This window comes from Lycium ferocissimum, chromosome 8 (assembly GCF_029784015.1).
Source record: "Lycium ferocissimum isolate CSIRO_LF1 chromosome 8, AGI_CSIRO_Lferr_CH_V1, whole genome shotgun sequence".
NCBI classification, from domain to species: domain Eukaryota; kingdom Viridiplantae; phylum Streptophyta; class Magnoliopsida; order Solanales; family Solanaceae; genus Lycium; species Lycium ferocissimum.
In genome coordinates, this window is record NC_081349.1 from 43,804,445 (window position 1) to 43,821,152 (window position 16,708).

The 16,708-nt window shown below is 33.1% G+C and overlaps 2 protein-coding genes across 2 annotated transcripts; one reads left to right on the forward strand and one right to left on the reverse strand.

Moving 5' to 3' along the window:
- Window positions 1-1,100: 1,100 nt before the first annotated feature.
- LOC132068563 (remorin-like) lies at window positions 1,101-4,168 on the forward strand. The gene is made up of 5 exons (XM_059462193.1): window positions 1,101-1,429; window positions 2,137-2,184; window positions 2,346-2,433; window positions 2,575-2,656; window positions 3,380-4,168. The coding sequence occupies exons 1-5, from the start codon at window positions 1,384-1,386 to the stop codon at window positions 3,575-3,577; spliced, it is 462 nt and encodes a 153-aa protein (XP_059318176.1). The 5' UTR covers window positions 1,101-1,383; the 3' UTR covers window positions 3,578-4,168.
- On the reverse strand, window positions 3,839-6,930 carry LOC132068562 (transcription factor MYB17-like). Its single transcript, XM_059462192.1, has 3 exons — window positions 6,546-6,930; window positions 5,530-5,659; window positions 3,839-4,688 (listed from the first exon to the last, which is right to left on the reverse strand). The coding sequence occupies exons 1-3, from the start codon at window positions 6,676-6,678 to the stop codon at window positions 4,109-4,111; spliced, it is 843 nt and encodes a 280-aa protein (XP_059318175.1). The 5' UTR covers window positions 6,679-6,930; the 3' UTR covers window positions 3,839-4,108.
- Window positions 6,931-16,708: the final 9,778 nt, after the last annotated feature.

Sequence of the window (16,708 nt, forward strand, 5' to 3'; positions counted from 1 at the left end):
CATAATAAGGGAGTCCCTTACACTGCTACTAGCACTTAGTGATTACAAAAAAGGAATTAATTGATTCTCCATTGCCACATTATTTTTTCCTAAAAGTAAACACGTTGAGTTATTTATTGTAAAAAATATGAAAAGAAAAAGACACGAGACTACATGAAAAAAGGTGTAGAATATATCTTTTGAAAAAAAGTTATTTGTCATTTTTTAAGAAACATCTGTGCAAAAGAAAAATGTTTGGACTCATAATATTTTTTAAAAATTGTAAGTTTTTTATGAATGAAAGAGGATGCTTCTTTTATTTTCTAGCTATCCAAAAAGTGCCTCATGGAACTTATTAGTCAGAAAAGAACTTTAACAAGAAGTTATTTGAAAATCTCAAGGATAAAAAAAGAAGTCTGAGTATCGCTTCAAAGAAAATCAAATTAAAACTTCACAAGAGAGTTGGGTAGAAGTTAGAACTTACTTTCAATAAATTTTTTTGTTGTCTTAAATAGAAAATGACAAAAATGGCCCCTTATATATGAGGGAAGTTTAAAGTACCGACTTAAATATACTTTTGAAAAAATTTCATCCTTTAATTCATAAAAAGTTTAACAAATTGTCTGTCAGATTCGAGATAAACGGTGGATAAAAGGATGTAATCAGAAATACCATACAAAGTCCTATCAAATCATAGAAATTACAACACAAAAAATTGCATAGGAAAAAAAAAATAGGCCAAAAAATTGCGACAAACTCTAAAAAATTCATTAGAAAAATATCAAAAAGCCGCACCTCTAAAGTTCCCGCTAAATTATGTATGTTACATTTGAAGTGATCATTGTTGGCAAACTTAAAGGACCAAACCATTCAGGAATATATTCAAAACTACTTTAAACCTATCTCCAAACAGTAGGGGCCATTTTTATTATTTTCTGACATATAATTCCTATTTTTAAAATATAAAAGAATATGAATTGACATCAAAATTAACATTGGACTCCCGTATTTTAAGCCCAGCCATTCTTTGAGAACAAAGGAACTAAAAGTTGACATCAAATTGCTGTTACTTCTTAAAAATCATTCATGATAAATGAACACACGTTCTCTACACTTTCTATTCCCTAATAAATAAATGCAACTTTAAAGTTTTTGAACATGCATGAATAATATCATATGGTATAAAGAAACCATCTTTGAAGAAGAAAGTTCCTTCTACACCTCCTTTTCAATAATATGCATGCAAATGCAATAGAAAGAAGAAAGTTCTTTAATTCTTTTTGGATATTGCAATAGTGAATCTTGATTTCCCATTACTTTAGTGATAATCACCCCTTTTTGTCCATCTATATATTGATGAAAATGGCATACCTTGTAATCCGATGAACCACCACCACCTTTGCCATGGCCACAAACAATTCTAAAGCTGTCATCAACGTGCCACCTCAAAGTAAATCAATCAATTCTCTCTCTTTTTCTTAATTTGTCTCTCCATTGCATATCTGCATGTGTCGTTTCCTTTTCTTGATTATTTTGACTCTCTGTGACTATCCTGAATTAGTACACTTGAAAATAGGTGATTTTTTTTATTCATAATAGAAAAAGTACGTGATTTTCATGTGTTGTAGTTGTTAAAATTCAAAAGAATGAGTAATGAGAAATTCAAAACTATTACATGTGATATTTTATGCTATGACCTTATAAAGCAATTCTTGAATTACTTTTGTTGCCACAGTAGAAACTTTCGTTGTGTCAAACGGACACAATCAATTTTATTTATTTACATATGTGTGTGATTTTTCGGCCAAAGGAATTTAATTTACCTCTTTCAACCAATGTAGTTCTGCCCCTCTATATCCAGGACTTGATCTTTGGTTATTCTTTTGCACATGTTTTCCTCTCTTTCTGAAATTAAAGAAGAATTCGTATGAATGTTCCAGTTTCCTATGATATCAGTCCAGTAAAACTGTTGATGAGTAAGACATCAACATATATAGGTAGCTATCAGCTCATAAAGCTCTTTTTGCATGAGGCTCATATATACAAGTTTGTGCTACGTATATCTTGGTCCATTTTCTGTATAGAGGTATCTAATTGATCATATAATTACCAAAACTTTGAGAATCTCAACATGTTGTCATTTTCTTATTGTGGCAGAGACAAATCCTTCACCAAGGAAAAGCTCAAAGGGATCCCACGAAAGAGGTACGTATCAGGACTAGAACTAATTAATCATTTTTGGAACATTATAACATGGAAGTTCAGTTTGATGTTCTTAGTATTTAGTGACAAAATACACCAACTGAATGATTTTATTCCCATCTCAGAAGCTAACAAGAAGTTTCCCGTTTCTTGTTTTTCTTTAGATACTGCTCTTGCACAGCTTAATACCGACAAGAAGTCTGCTTTTATCAAGGCTTGGGAAGAGAGTGAAAAAAGCAGAGTGGATAACAAGTAAGATCTCTATCTTCCTATATGTTGTTAGCGATCAAACAATTGAATCTTGCCTATGTAAGAACAATTTTAGTATACTCTTTTAATTGCACAAAAGCTTTCTGCTGATCAAGTAATGTTAACACTTGTATGACTGAATAGGGCACAAAAGAAGCTCTCTAAGGTTGCAGCATGGGAGAACAGCAAGAAAGCACATCTTGATGCTAAACTGAAAAAACTTGAGGTAAACATGCACAAAGTCTAGTAAACTTATTTTCAACAATTTCAGACATCACATCCTGCAAAGAGGAAACCAATTTAACCTTTCGAATACGTATTACATATTCAAATATATTTGCACGAGTCACGAGAGCAGAAAAAAAAAAGGAGATAGAATCCAACTACTGACAAGAAAATGTCTTAATTTCAAAATGTTCTGAAGTGCCTTTTAAAATACAAGCGCTTAAGCACGTTTAATTAGTATGTTTGATATGACGGAAGTCATTATCCTTGAAAAATGTATTCTTGCAAAATGACTTCCATCGTACTAGACACACCTTAATCTGAACTGTGATTAAAATTATCTTCTTTTCCTTCAATTAAGTACAAGGAGGATTTCAAAGACAATGTTGGATTCATGTATTTAGTATGTTCACCATGGTCCATCTAAGTGTTAATTGAGGGGCGAACCACGTAAAAATGGCCCATGCACAGTCAAATTGGCCGTCGTGTATGGGTGTGGCCTTGCATGTAGGGCACAAAAGAATCCCCTATAATTCTAGTAACTAAACGGGGTAATCTAAAACAATAAATTCTAGTTTTTGTTGGGCGCTATTGCCCAAAATTTTGGGTACTGCATGGTATGGAACATTACAATCAATGTGGTTCAGTTTATGATAACATTGATTAAATGCTTTTGAACCATATAGATTTTGCAGCAATGTTGATAAGCTTGTGCAATCTACAGGAAAGATTAGAGCAAAAGAAAGCAGAATATGCAGAAAAGATGAAAAATAAAGCAGCTTTAATACACAAGGAGGCAGAGGAAAAGAAAGCCATGGTTGAAGCTAAACGAGGGGAACAAATTCTTAAAACGGAGGAAATGGCCGCCAAATATCGCGCCACAGGACAAACTCCTAAGAAATTACTTGGATGCGTTGGATGATAAAAGCTTTTTCCCTTGTATATTTTCATACTTCTTGTTGTTTAGTGTGTGTTCTTTTACGCGTCCAGTTTTGTTGTAGTGCTTCCGTATCTGTATAGGAACTTACTTATCTGCTTAGGAAAAGCATTCTTGTGTTCCGGAGAACTCAATGTCAATGATAATAATTCCACTTCAGAAGTTTTCACAAAAACTCAATGCATCGGAGGGGAACCTCTGAAAGTTTAGTAGTCAATAATTTGTGGGACGTCAACAATAATTCCATTTGTCAGGCAGTCAGAAAAAGCAGCATTAACTAGCAAATGAGTTAACAAAGTTTCTCCCAATATTTAGCTATGCAAAAGATGTAACCACAAAATATAAGCTTCAGAAACATGCCAGTAGACCTAAATTTGCCTGACATGTCTGGCTTACATACCACTCAAGATGGCTCTATTACTATAGCATCAATACATAGTGCAGTCAAATTACAAACCTCTTCTGCTACTAAAACACAGAATTTTTCCACAATTCAGGCTTTCGTGATCACCATATTTAGAGAAAGCCAACTTCATGTTCTGCTGATGAGCAGTTCAAGGAACTTTCACTTAAAAAGCCAAGAAAGCTCATGTCATTGTTACTCGGGAAATCCAAAAGAAGCTGCAATGCTGATTCAGATGAATCCTCCAATTCTGTGTATGGTTGGCCGTTAGCAAAATTAAGGTCCATCTCAGTTGTGATGCCTGAAGCGGATCCATATTTTGTAGATGAAGATGCTTGAGAAGCTGGACTTTGACAAGCAGTACTTCTGCCTTGTTTGTTGAATTTCCTAAATGATTCTCCTATCTCTGAATTCCATATACGCAAAAAGTAGTCGCTTCCAGACCTTCCTACTGATGATGGAACCAAGTCCCTGGAGAGACGGGCCTCAGCTTCAAGCCTTGCACTTTCCCATTGTGCCATATGGCGGGCTGAAAGCGATGTAGATGGGTTTCTCATGAGCAGCCCATTAGAGGGTTCATGAGTATGAGGATCAACGCCCAAGCAAAGTAGGCGTTTCTTCAGGTGAGTATTCCATAAGTTCTTTATCTCATTGTCCGTCCTTCCAGGTAGTTGTGATGCGATTGCAGCCCATCTGGATAGACTCAGTTCATGGTTATTCATATATATTGAAGTAAAAATTCATGCTGCAGATTCTGTTATACGAAAACTTTTTTCATTTTTTGCTTGTCGGTCGAAATTAATTATGGGTCAAAATATACAAAACCTATACACTGATTTATGTATATTTATGTATATTATCTGTATATTTAGTATATACAATATGTATACTATATATATTTCTACTTAATATACAAAACCTATACATTTGCTGGCTATTATTCTTTTGAGCGGTCCAAAAATGTAGGTTGATTACATCGGGAGTAAATGGCTGTCTTGACAACAGTCACATTGTTACGTTTGTTGCAGAATCTCTGAGAAACTAATAATTTGTAACAAGAAACTCCAAACAGATTATAGTAGCTTATCACTTTTTTACAAGAATACCACAGCAAACATTTTAAAAGTAGATAAATGAGTAAAAATTGAAGATCAATGAAATGCTATTCACACAGATGTATCAAATTGAAACCTTCGAATTCGAATAGTACCATTCAAGCCAAGATAAAAAATCATCCACAAAGGCAGGTTCAACATGTAAATTAACCCGTAACTGCAAATATGTAGACAAAAAAGAAATATAGTATCCAAGATCAGCATGATTAAGGTTTGATGATTACTCATGATTCACCTAAAATTGAGGTGATAAAAGACATAGTATGCCAAGTTTATATTTATGAGCTTCCAAACATATTGAAACATGAGATCATAGGGGACTATTCATGCAAGTTATGCCATGGCAAAGGAGTGACAAATAGCTAAAAAATGATCATGTATTATAAAGACCATGAATAACACCATAAAAGAAAGCAAACCTGTTGCCAATAATGCCATGTAACTGTATGACAAGCTTTTCTTCCTCATGGCTAAACGGACCTCTTTTGATGTCTGGCCTTAGATAATTCGCCCACCTAAGACGGCAACTCTTCCCGCAACGAGCAAGACCTAAAAGAAAAAAATTACCAATTTAAACTCAGACAGCAAGCTTGCTTCACTTTCCTCTGTTAGTTCACTTCATTCAAAGATGGGAATGGGAAGTATTTCCTCACTTCCGTTCTTAGTATATGACACAGACACAAAGAAGAGAGTCCAGGGAAGTTATGAATCCGTAAACAAAATCCATAACATAAAAGAGGGTTAAATGCTTAAAAAATCAATTTTAATTCTATATATATTGTTTCTGATTTTATACCTTTATCTCAACGAAAAGATCAAATGTTGAATCCATTTATTTTTCTGTTATTCAAGCAAGTTGGAATATGTAAAAGGGCAGCCCCGTGCACCAAGCTCCCGCTATGCACGGGGTACGGGGATGGACCGGACCACAAGGGTCTACTGTAAGCAGTCTTACCCGCACTTCTGCAAGAGGCTGTTTCCACAGCTCGGTCCAGTTACGGCAAGTTGGAATATGGACTGACATAATAATGGAAGAAATAGAATCATTTTGGTTTTGTTATAGAATCCTTCCTCGTCCTATACTTGAATAAAGCATAGTAGAAAAAATTTACACATTACTAGATAAGAAGTTATTTTCATGATCAGCTAAGACATTCAGCATTGTTTTGAACTAATTTATGTTCAAAAGACTTCTTGGCCCAAAAAATATCATTCTAGAGTTTACCAAAGCTAAGGTGAATGGATGATTCAGTAATGAGATACAAGCACATGACCAAAAGAGTCCAAAACAAAGTACAGATAACACATAGATGCAATAGAAAATTTGTCCTGTTTCACTCATTCATTAGCAGCTTGGAAACTAAGACTTCAAGATGAGTTGACCAAAAAGTTATCTCTTACTAATAAAAACAAAAAAGAAGAGTGGTGAAGAAACCTGCAAGGTTTGGAAGAGAACGCCAACTACCATGACCATGATTCTTGATATACTCAACAAGTTTTTCATCTTCTTCAGGTGTCCATGGCCCTTTGTTTAAACCTTTCTTATCACAACATGGGGCTCTCCCCATCTTCTCTCTCTTTCTCACACACACACACTAACTATAACTCACTCAACTCCTTTGTATTATTTTTTCCTGTATGTTCGCCTGAAACCAGGTCCTTTAGCTTTAAAATAAAAAAAAAATGGGGGTCTTTCTATGAAGGCTTGAGGGAAAAAGAGAAAATTGACCGGTCGAGTGGAGTAATAATTGTAGGTTATATATCAACAGGGGAAAGCACCAAGGCTCTAGCCTGATGGTCAATAGGTCTCGGGTTTATATCCAGAGAAGGCAAAAAAAAAATATGAGGCGATTCTTTCTTATTTATTCAAGTCTGAGTGAATAGAGTTGTAAAAGATAAGCTTTGAATATATCAACAAATCTTTAAATTTATCAGTAAATTTCATTAAATTACTTGAATTATGATTTGTTCTAATTGAGCATCTGAATACAGAGCAAAATAGTTTTTGTTAAATAATTTTTGTTCATATTTTGAAAAAGCTTTTGTGCATTTTCTCAAGCGTTATTATGTAAATATGGTAACCATATAAATATGTAAGCCCGTCAACCGGTTCAAACAGGTAACTGGACCGGTAAAATCGGAACCGGTTCCGATCAACCGTTTAATATATACCGGTCCGATTTTCATTTTTTTGGGACCGGAACCGGACCTGTTAAACCGGTCAGAATTAAAAAAAAAAAAATTAAAAATGTAGCTGTTGGGACATGGGCTGGACCGTTGGCCAACGGTCCATTTGCAAAAATGGTCGTTGCCAAACGGTTCCAAATCCCCATTTTGGCTCCCCCCAACCCGCCAAACTTTTTTTTTAACACTTTAACCCATCTCCCACCCCTATATAAACCCCTCTCCATTTCCATTTTAATCCACACCAATTCGCTCTTCTCTTTCTCTCAATCTCTCAATTATAGTTACTTTGCAACAATCAGCCACTTTAAATTTCTCTCAATTAAATATTATAAAGCCTTATTCTAGTTTCAATTATTAATTTTGCAATTATGATATTATTGGTGGAGTTGGTGATTTTGCAACAATTCGAAGTAGTTTTGGTGGATTTGCAATTCTAACCACCTTCATTTTGTTGAAAATTAGTCTGGCAATTTGATACCTTCGTTCCAACTCTATCTTTATTTTTTGCTATTTAATTTAAGCAATTTAATTTGTTACAATTTATTTGCTTGTGATTTATTTGAGTGTGATTTAAATTAATTCTATGTAATAATGGCGAAGAGATTTAGACGTGGTGTCGGTAATAGTTGTATTGTTAGGGGTGGGTTTGATGAGGAAACATTTGTGAATGAAACACCTAATTTAGGTATTGATGTTGGTGAAAATAATTCACTTTTAGATCATGAGGCAATGCAAAAATATTATGCCGACACTTTTAATGAAATTGATGATGATGAAACACAAGCCCCCGAAAATTCCATAGGAAATACAGGTCCTGCACAATCACATACACAAGACAAACCGCCTAGAACTCGTAAGCTAACCGCTAAAATTTAAAAATTTATGACTAAGGATAAGGAAAGCCAAACAGCTAAATGTACCATATGTAGACAAGTATTTACTTTTAGGCAAGGAACTAGTAAGGATGGTGGAACGGGTACACTAAATAAGCATATGAGACTTAAACATATGGATGTTTGGGGAGAGCAAACGGGTTCAAATGTGGGGGGTATTCAAATGACGATAGACCCACGATCAGGTAAAATTTTTAAGTATGACAAGAAAAAAAAACGTGTAGAAATGGCTAAAATGGTAACTTATGATTGTTTACCATTTTCCTTTCCTTCGGGTTTGGGGTTCGTTACTTACATTCAATCTTGTTATAATTCGTTATTTGAGCGTATTTCTAGAAGTACTTGTAGAGCGGATGTTATAGATTTGTATAAAAAATATAGATTTTATCTACGCCATGTATTTAATTCTTTAAATTGTAATGTTTCTCTTACCGCCGATTTGAGTATTAGTCTTAACAAGTTAGATTTTTTTTTTGCTATTAGATGTCATTGGGTTGATGATAATTGGGTTATGCAAAAAAGAATTATAGCTTTTTTATATGATGAAGGAAAGGTCGTCACGATGGAAAATTTTTCCGATTCAATGTCTACTATTATGAGATTTTTTAACATTTATAGAAAACACTTTGTATTGCTTTAGATAATGCTTCTAATAATACAAAGGCGGTTGGTCTTTTAAAAGGGAATTAAACCCTCCGCTAAAAAATATTTTTCATGTGAGATGTAGTTGTCACATTTTAAACTTAATTGTTAAAGATGGTCTTGAGTGTTTTGAAGATTCTATTCAAAAAGTTAGAAATGTGGTTGCGTTTCTTTTTTGTAATGCTAATAGGGGAAAGCTGAGAGATTTTAAGAATTCTTGTGTGGAAAATAGCCTTAGACCTAGAAATGAGACTAGGTGGAACTACACTTACATTATGCTACAACAAGCATATGAGTATAGGATTCCCATACAACAAGTTCACAACAAATATAATGTTAATAATGATAATTGGTTAAATATTACGGATTGGGAAGATGTTAAGGAATGTGTTGAACTCTTACAAATTTTTTATAATGCAACTCTTGCTTTTTTTTAAACAATTCTATCCCACAGTAACCGGAATTTTAGCCTACTTAGCGGAAATAGCTAGAGTTTTACAAGAGTATAAAAATAAATCCGGTTATCAAGTGGCTATTTTTAATATGACAACAAAATTTAAGAAGTATTTTTTCCCATCCCAACTTTATTTATATTGGATTCTCTTTCAAATCATTATTTAAAAATGTCTTATACTAGAGCATTGATTAATCAAATTTATACATTTTTAGAAATTGAAGAGGGAGTTGAACCATCTTTAGCTGAAGCCGAACTCGCTATTGATGCCGAATTTAGAAAAGTTTTTAGTCATTATTCTAATTTGAAAGAAAATGCTACACCCGTTGCTCCACGCCCTCCTACTTCTCAAAATAGCAAAAAAGGTTTGTCGGGTTTGTCGCATTTAAAAGTTTTATATTCACATCCAACTCCTTCTTGTAATGCAAACTTTGATGAATATCACCTTTATTTGATGCAGCCAAATGTGGATATCAAGGAACTAGATGATTTAGACGTCTTAGCATGGTGAAAGAAATACAAGACAAGTCATCCGATACTTTCAAGAATGGCTCGAGATATCCTTACTGTTCAAATATTAACCGTGGCTTCGGAGAGTGCATTTAGCCAAGGACTTCAAGTCTCACTAAGCCATAAAACTTCAAGTTTGTTATAATTGAGGCTAATGTATATAATTAAAAGGGATACAATTTAAATGGTTAACCAGGGGCCTCGGTTGAAACTTCCTATATGTATGGGTAAATATATAAGAAAAAGGATATATAGCAGTTTTGCCACCCGGACTAACTAAAGATTGAAAAGTGCCACTAGCAAGGGGCGTAAGCTGCCACCCTAGAGACCGGGTTCGAACCTCTGCGCACAGTAATCCTTTTGTCTTTACTCTTTTGCTTGGATTCAGCTATTCTTTTTCATTTTTTGTCTTTTTTCTTTACTTCTTCTTTACTTGCTATTCTTTATTGATCCAAAATTAACTCTTTTTTGCTTTAATTAATTCGTGGCTCTTTTACTTCCTCTTTCTTAAGTATTAATCTTTATATACGTCTGTTGCGTGCACATTCTATATCAATGAGTACTACATTTTAAAACGTTACATAAATATTACCAAAGATATACTTAAATAGTAAATTTAAAATTTTAAAAGAACATTTTTAGTTTTAAAATGATGAATATTATTATTACGTTAAGAGTTTTTAAAATTTAGAGGTTACTTTGATCTTTCACCAACGTGTGCGCTAAGTGAAGATGAGTGGGTTGAAGCTAAAATTCTTGATTCTTTCCGAACTATATATATGCAAGAACACACAAGGGCAATAGAGTATGAATTTATTGAGGTAACAATATTAGACGGTTTATACGATTCGAATTTTTAACGTGAAAAATCTTTTTCTTTGTCAAAATTTTAGAGAATGCGGCCTCTTATCCCTACAAAAAAATTTGGGCCGCTTAGGTATCATTAATCTCAGAATATTTAAAAGAGGTCTATATAAATCGAAAAAGATAAATGATCCAAACCGTAACCCAAATTTGAAGAAACCGACCCATTTACCTATTTGGACGGCGTGGCACCCAGAACGTCGAAATCCTGTATCCGCCTCTGTGGTTAACCTATCTATAATGGGCAATTAAGAACATGCGCAGAAGTTTTTTCATAATTTGAGTTGAAAGTGTTTAATAGAAATATTTTATCATATGTTCAATTAAAACAGACCATAATTCGAACGTTTAAATGAAATTTACCGATAAATTTAAAAAATTGTCGATGTATTCGCCCATGGAAAAAGATATGAATAGGAGAAAAGCATCAACAAGTCTTAGGCTGGCTGCGCATTTAATGCCATGATATGATGTCTAAATAGATACTGTACTATTGTTACTAGTGTAAATAAATGGATACATAGGCCACATGCCACAAGAAAAATTGGAATTGGATGATTGACGCAATAGCACACGAAAGTTGCATTGAATGAATGCCTAATCTTCACTTCTTTCCCAATTTTTGAGGTTTGGGAATCTGATCTGAGATAGTACTATTGGATATAGGCATGGTAACAGTATTTGAAATTTTGATATGGCAATTTCGATTTTCGATTTCTAAAAATACTATATCGTATCAAATTAATTCGGTATGATTTAGTATTTTAAAGTTCGGTTTAGGTATTTTACGGTACGGTAAATCGGTACCATAGTTTGTCCTACTTCGATTTACACATACTCATATCGTGGAGAATTATGATTTCCGCTACTTAAGAAAAGTCTAAATTATTATGTACTAAGCACCTTACACATGTAAAAATATTCAAAAGTAAGTACAAGCAATTCCCTTCATAAATTAATTACACAAAAAAAACATTTAAACCAAGATAGAGTAGTCAAAATTTCAACGGTTAAATAATTAGTTATCTAATAATACTAGTTTTTATATTTGTTAGTATTATAACACTAAGATATATGAATTGTATATGTAATTATATACTTCAGTATGGTATTCGGTATTTCAGTATTTCGATATTTTCTTTATGAATACCGAATACATTACCGAATACCAAACTTTTTAAAAATGTATACTAAATACGAAACCAAATACCATAATACCGAAATTCTTTGTGTAAAAAAATTCAATTTCGATATGTAATCAGTATTTACCATACCATGTCCACCCCTAATTGTATAGCAAAATAATTTGGTAAAATGCACAGTGCAGAGGCAAATACACAAAAAATGCATAGTGAGCATTAAATTAATCCAATTAAAATCAGCATAGATTTTAACTCTGTTGTTTAGATTGAGAACAGATAAATGAAAGCAATTGGTCAACAAGTACTAGTATCCGCCTGTGAAAGTTTATTGACAAAATGTATCAGAAATAAATGCATAGACAACTTAAGTCAAATGTAAATTTATCCACAGGGTAATTGCACTGAGCATGAATAGCCTCATAATTGTGCATTCAACAAGCATGAGCTTGTTGAAAGAAACAAATCTTTCTAGGTCAATGTTGTCATTTATTGCCCTTTTCAATACAGATTGGTTATTTGCCAGCATCTAACTTAGCTTACATTTGGAAGCCTGTAGCTCCTTTAGCCTTTCTAGTTAGTATAAAAATAAGTCTGTTTTATTTCATGACATTCTTCGTTTTTAGTATATTTTAGCCTTTCTAGTTGATATAAATATAAATCTGTTTTATTTCGTGACATTCTTCATTTTTAGTATATTTTAAAAAAGAATGATAATATATTAAAACAGTTGAACTTCAAACTTACTATGCATAAGATTATATTGAAAAAGAAATCTTAATAATTCACTAATCGAGATGGCAAACTGAACCAGAGATAAATCATGTATCCTAAGATATAGAAGTCACGAGTTAATCCTACAAATGAAATAGGGATTGAAGCTAAGTTGCTCGGACTTGGGTGCGGGTGTCCGACACGGGTGCGAATCTAGAGGTCGGATCCTTCATGATCTATTAAGATTCAGGGATACGGATCCAGTTATGGATACGGGTGCAGGATTCGGATAAAAAAAATTCAAATATCTAAAAATAGAATTATAAAACCTAAATTATGAGATATCATGTGGAAAACTTGAGGAAAAAATATTGTTCAAGAGGAGAATCTCACAAGGAGATAAAAGGAAAAGGAGTGACATAGAAATTTGTATATACAAGGTATTCCATTTTTTTCAATTCCACCTTAGCTTTTGTTTTGATTAAAGAAATCATTGAATATGTCTAGATTTTTTTTTTTAAACTGGTAACTGTAAATATGTCCAGAATTTCTCCGTCGAATTTGGTCAAAGTACCCAAAATAGGTTGACTAGATCGGGTACGGATCTCACACCCACACCCCTGTCGTGTCGACACGGGTGCGGCACCGAAAGTGAAGAGTCCGAGTAATATAGGATTGAAGAGTAAATACTCGTCAAAAATTGAAGCAAAAGATAAATGTATATACATACGTATCAAAACTATATAAAATGATTAATGATGATTGAGATCCATATTTTTAAAAAAATAGAAGAATTGGTGTGAATCAATTCTACGTTGAAGAAAGAATTACCTTTATAAAATGCACTGGTAGCAACAAAAATGTCATGACATATTCAAGGTCATAAGTTCCAAAGATATTCTTTCTTTCTTAAACTTCGTATACAATCATACATACAATATCACGTAAAATGAGACCGTGGGAATAATTAATAAGGCATTCTATCAAAATCATGTCTAATTAAATATCGGGATGTAGCATCACTTTTGACACCTATGAAGGACCACTTAGGATTGTGGTGATGGATATGATTCCTCCACTCTCAACTAGAGTTCTCAAATTCGAGTCTTGTGTATGGGGAAAATATTCGTACCAAGCATTTCTTTCTTTAATAGGCCTTACGCAATACAAATCTAAATTAAGCAATACAAAATCTGAATTAATAATGGCCCAATTCGAGTACGAACATCAAGTGACAAAAACAAAGAGAAACGTACGTAAATGTACCATTTGATCAACTAGTTTACCAACATTGCCAAATTATACACAACTTATACACTTCAGCTGTATATATTGTATATTATATGTATAGTATATTAGTATGTATATATTTTGTATAAAGTATACACTATCTATACATTGTGTACATATTTCATAAATTAGATGATCTAATAGTACTTGGCTGTAATTTTCCTAAAAGAAAGACACCCAAGGTAGGTAAAAGTTAACCATGTGTTACAAAAGTATTACAACTCCCTCCGTCTCAATTTAAGTGTCTTACTTTTCTTTTTACTTTGTCCCAAAAAGAGTATCTCTTTCTATATTTAGTAAGTTGACAATTCAAACATCATACATGATAATTTTAACACCACGAGATTCAAAAGACATTTTAGTATATTACACACATTTTTAATTTAAGACCACAAGATTCAAAAGTCAACTTTTATTTTTTAAATTTTATGTCCAATCAAATTAAGACACTTAAATAGGACGGAGGGAGTACTATTTTTGTCTCGATATTAAGAGAGATGTGATTATCTACTGCCCCTGCTGTAGTGCTATGGACAAACTTATAAGTAGAAGATTACTGTTCTCGACTTGAATTTACAACTATATATAAGTGCCAATAAGGGTTTTTTTTGTAGTCCTCACATTCTCAAATCACCCTATAGGAATTTTACATGTGGGTGTTGACGTGTTGTGAATTATCTTGCATATTTTCATTTTTGTCTCATTCATTACTAAAGGCCACTCCCATATGGACTTTTATAATTGGTGTGTCGTGTAACTTTTTTAAAAATCTCTTCTTGGTGCTTATTAGATTATTCTTCTAATCCATATTATATGGTGGTTTTAATTTGTATATTTAGTTTAAAATAAATAATTATTTATATAACTAAGCAGGTATTATTTTTTTAAAATTTTTTTACCCTTATTTCTGATAAGTGAATAGTTACATAAGTAACAACAACATACCTAGCGAAATCCCACAGTGTGGGGTCTGAGGAGGGTAAAATGTACGCAGACCTTACCTCCATCTCGGAAGATAGAGAGGCTGTTTCCGGAAGACCCTCGGCTCAAGAGAAAACATGATGAGAAAAGGTCAGATAAGCAGGAACAGTTCAAAGCAATACGAAAATGAAACTAACGAAAGCGAAAAAGCCATGATAAAGCTTGTGACATAAGTAATAAATATTAAATTGATAGCATTTAACTAAAGATATTTTAGTCTAGCGGTGAGTGATTTTATTTTTTAAAGGGTGTGACCAAACTAAAAATATCATATAATATGAACCGGAGAAGTACCTTGTAAATTATTAAACTTTCAAAATTTTACTTCTTTAGTGCAATCACATATGGTTACAAATACAAAAAGTAAAATTTATTGAATGGTATTATATAGTATTGAAGATGAAGGTTGCATCATCAGTCAAAATTAAATTAGCTTTATAATCATGTTTGATTAACTAGGAGCTAATCCTTTTAAGCATAAAGTATATATGAAGAATTAAATTAATTCTTAAGAAGTAATCCTTTTAAGCATAAAGTAAATTACATAAGACCCTTTGATATTTGCTAATTTTCTTACCAAACTTGCTTTCTCCTAAATAATTTGTTTGTTAAAAATTATGCAATTATATGACGAAGAAACTTTAATAATTATGAAAATTTATGGAGAATATATGTTTAACCTGCAATTACATTAAATTAATTACGTAGTAAACATATGTGACACAAATTATACTTATTTGATAAAAGTTACTATTTTTATATTTTGAAGCCCGAGCTACTGCAACTAGTATATATATATATATATGTTGGAGTTTTTCAAAATACTTACTAATAGTGAAAAATAGCAGGTAAAATGGCTATCTGTCTACTAACATAAATTCTTGGACCCCATTAAGAGAGTGGGGTGGGGTGGGGGGGGGGGAACGAGAACTACAGAATATGCATTTAGGATGAAAGAGGAGAGGAGTTAATGAGAGGATCATGAAATTTCAGAAACATTCATAAATACAAGAAGACAATACCAACATTCATGAGATAGAACAAAGGAAAGAGAGCATTAATGGAGGTGACAGAGAACTCTCAAAATAGTGTACAGGGAACACTTGTTAGGCAATCTCTTTTCTTGTGATAACTTAACATGGCCTTCATTTTCTACCCCTCTCGTCTGTCTCTAATCTTTGTCAGTGAAATAAATGAGGTCAAACGTATAACCCTACACAAATTGACAACCTAAAAATAATAATTGTACGTATCCTGGAAGACTCTATCAAAGTAACACGATTTGATTATATTACAACAACAACATACTCAGTGCTGTGTAATTCCACAAGCAGAATCTAAAAAGAATAGCGTGTATGCAGATCTTGTTGAGTTTAAAGTCCACAAATGCATTAAGTGAGGGATTTTAAAGGTGAAGTATGAATTAGGAAATTGGGGAAAACAAAAGTGGAGGGAAATGAAAGTTTGAAAAACAACCTTTCAAGTGAGCACTTCTTCCACATTGGTGGTTGAAAGTGTTATGTGTGTGCTTATATTAAGCAACACATTCTCTAGCTCATAAGGGTTGAGAAGAGGACCACCCCTCGAGCCGTCGTCATCAAATTTGGATTTGGATTTGGTCAAATAATTTGATTGATAGTCTTTTTGGACCAAATTTATTTTATTTCCATTTTCGTTACTTAATATTTCCAATCCGGATATTAATTAATTCACGCGAAATTATTTTTCCCAATGGAATTAATTTTTTCCAATGGACATAACGATGACCAACGGACATAACGATGACCAACGGTCATCTCCTTCACCGAATGTGCACTTTTTTTTGTTTAGATCAAACTAGCGAGGTTATAAATTTTCGGAGGGCTTCGCCTCATTTTTTACACATCGAAAACGAAAAACTCGAAAATTGTTTGCTTTCGAAAAA

Coding starts and splice junctions, on each gene's coding strand:
- LOC132068562 (XM_059462192.1), bottom strand. CDS start 6,678: ATGGGGAGAGCCCCATGTTGTGATAAGAAAGGTTTAAACAAAGGGCCA. Junction 5,660..6,545: donor TTCTCTTCCAAACCTTGCAG/GTTTCTTCACCA, acceptor TTTTTCTTTTAG/GTCTTGCTCGTTGCGGGAAG. Junction 4,689..5,529: donor CATGGCATTATTGGCAACAG/GTTTGCTTTCTT, acceptor GAGTCTATCCAG/ATGGGCTGCAATCGCATCAC.
- LOC132068563 (XM_059462193.1), top strand. CDS start 1,384: ATGGCCACAAACAATTCTAAAGCTGTCATCAACGTGCCACCTCAAA. Junction 1,430..2,136: donor CATCAACGTGCCACCTCAAA/GTAAATCAATCA, acceptor TTATTGTGGCAG/AGACAAATCCTTCACCAAGG. Junction 2,185..2,345: donor AAAGGGATCCCACGAAAGAG/GTACGTATCAGG, acceptor GTTTTTCTTTAG/ATACTGCTCTTGCACAGCTT.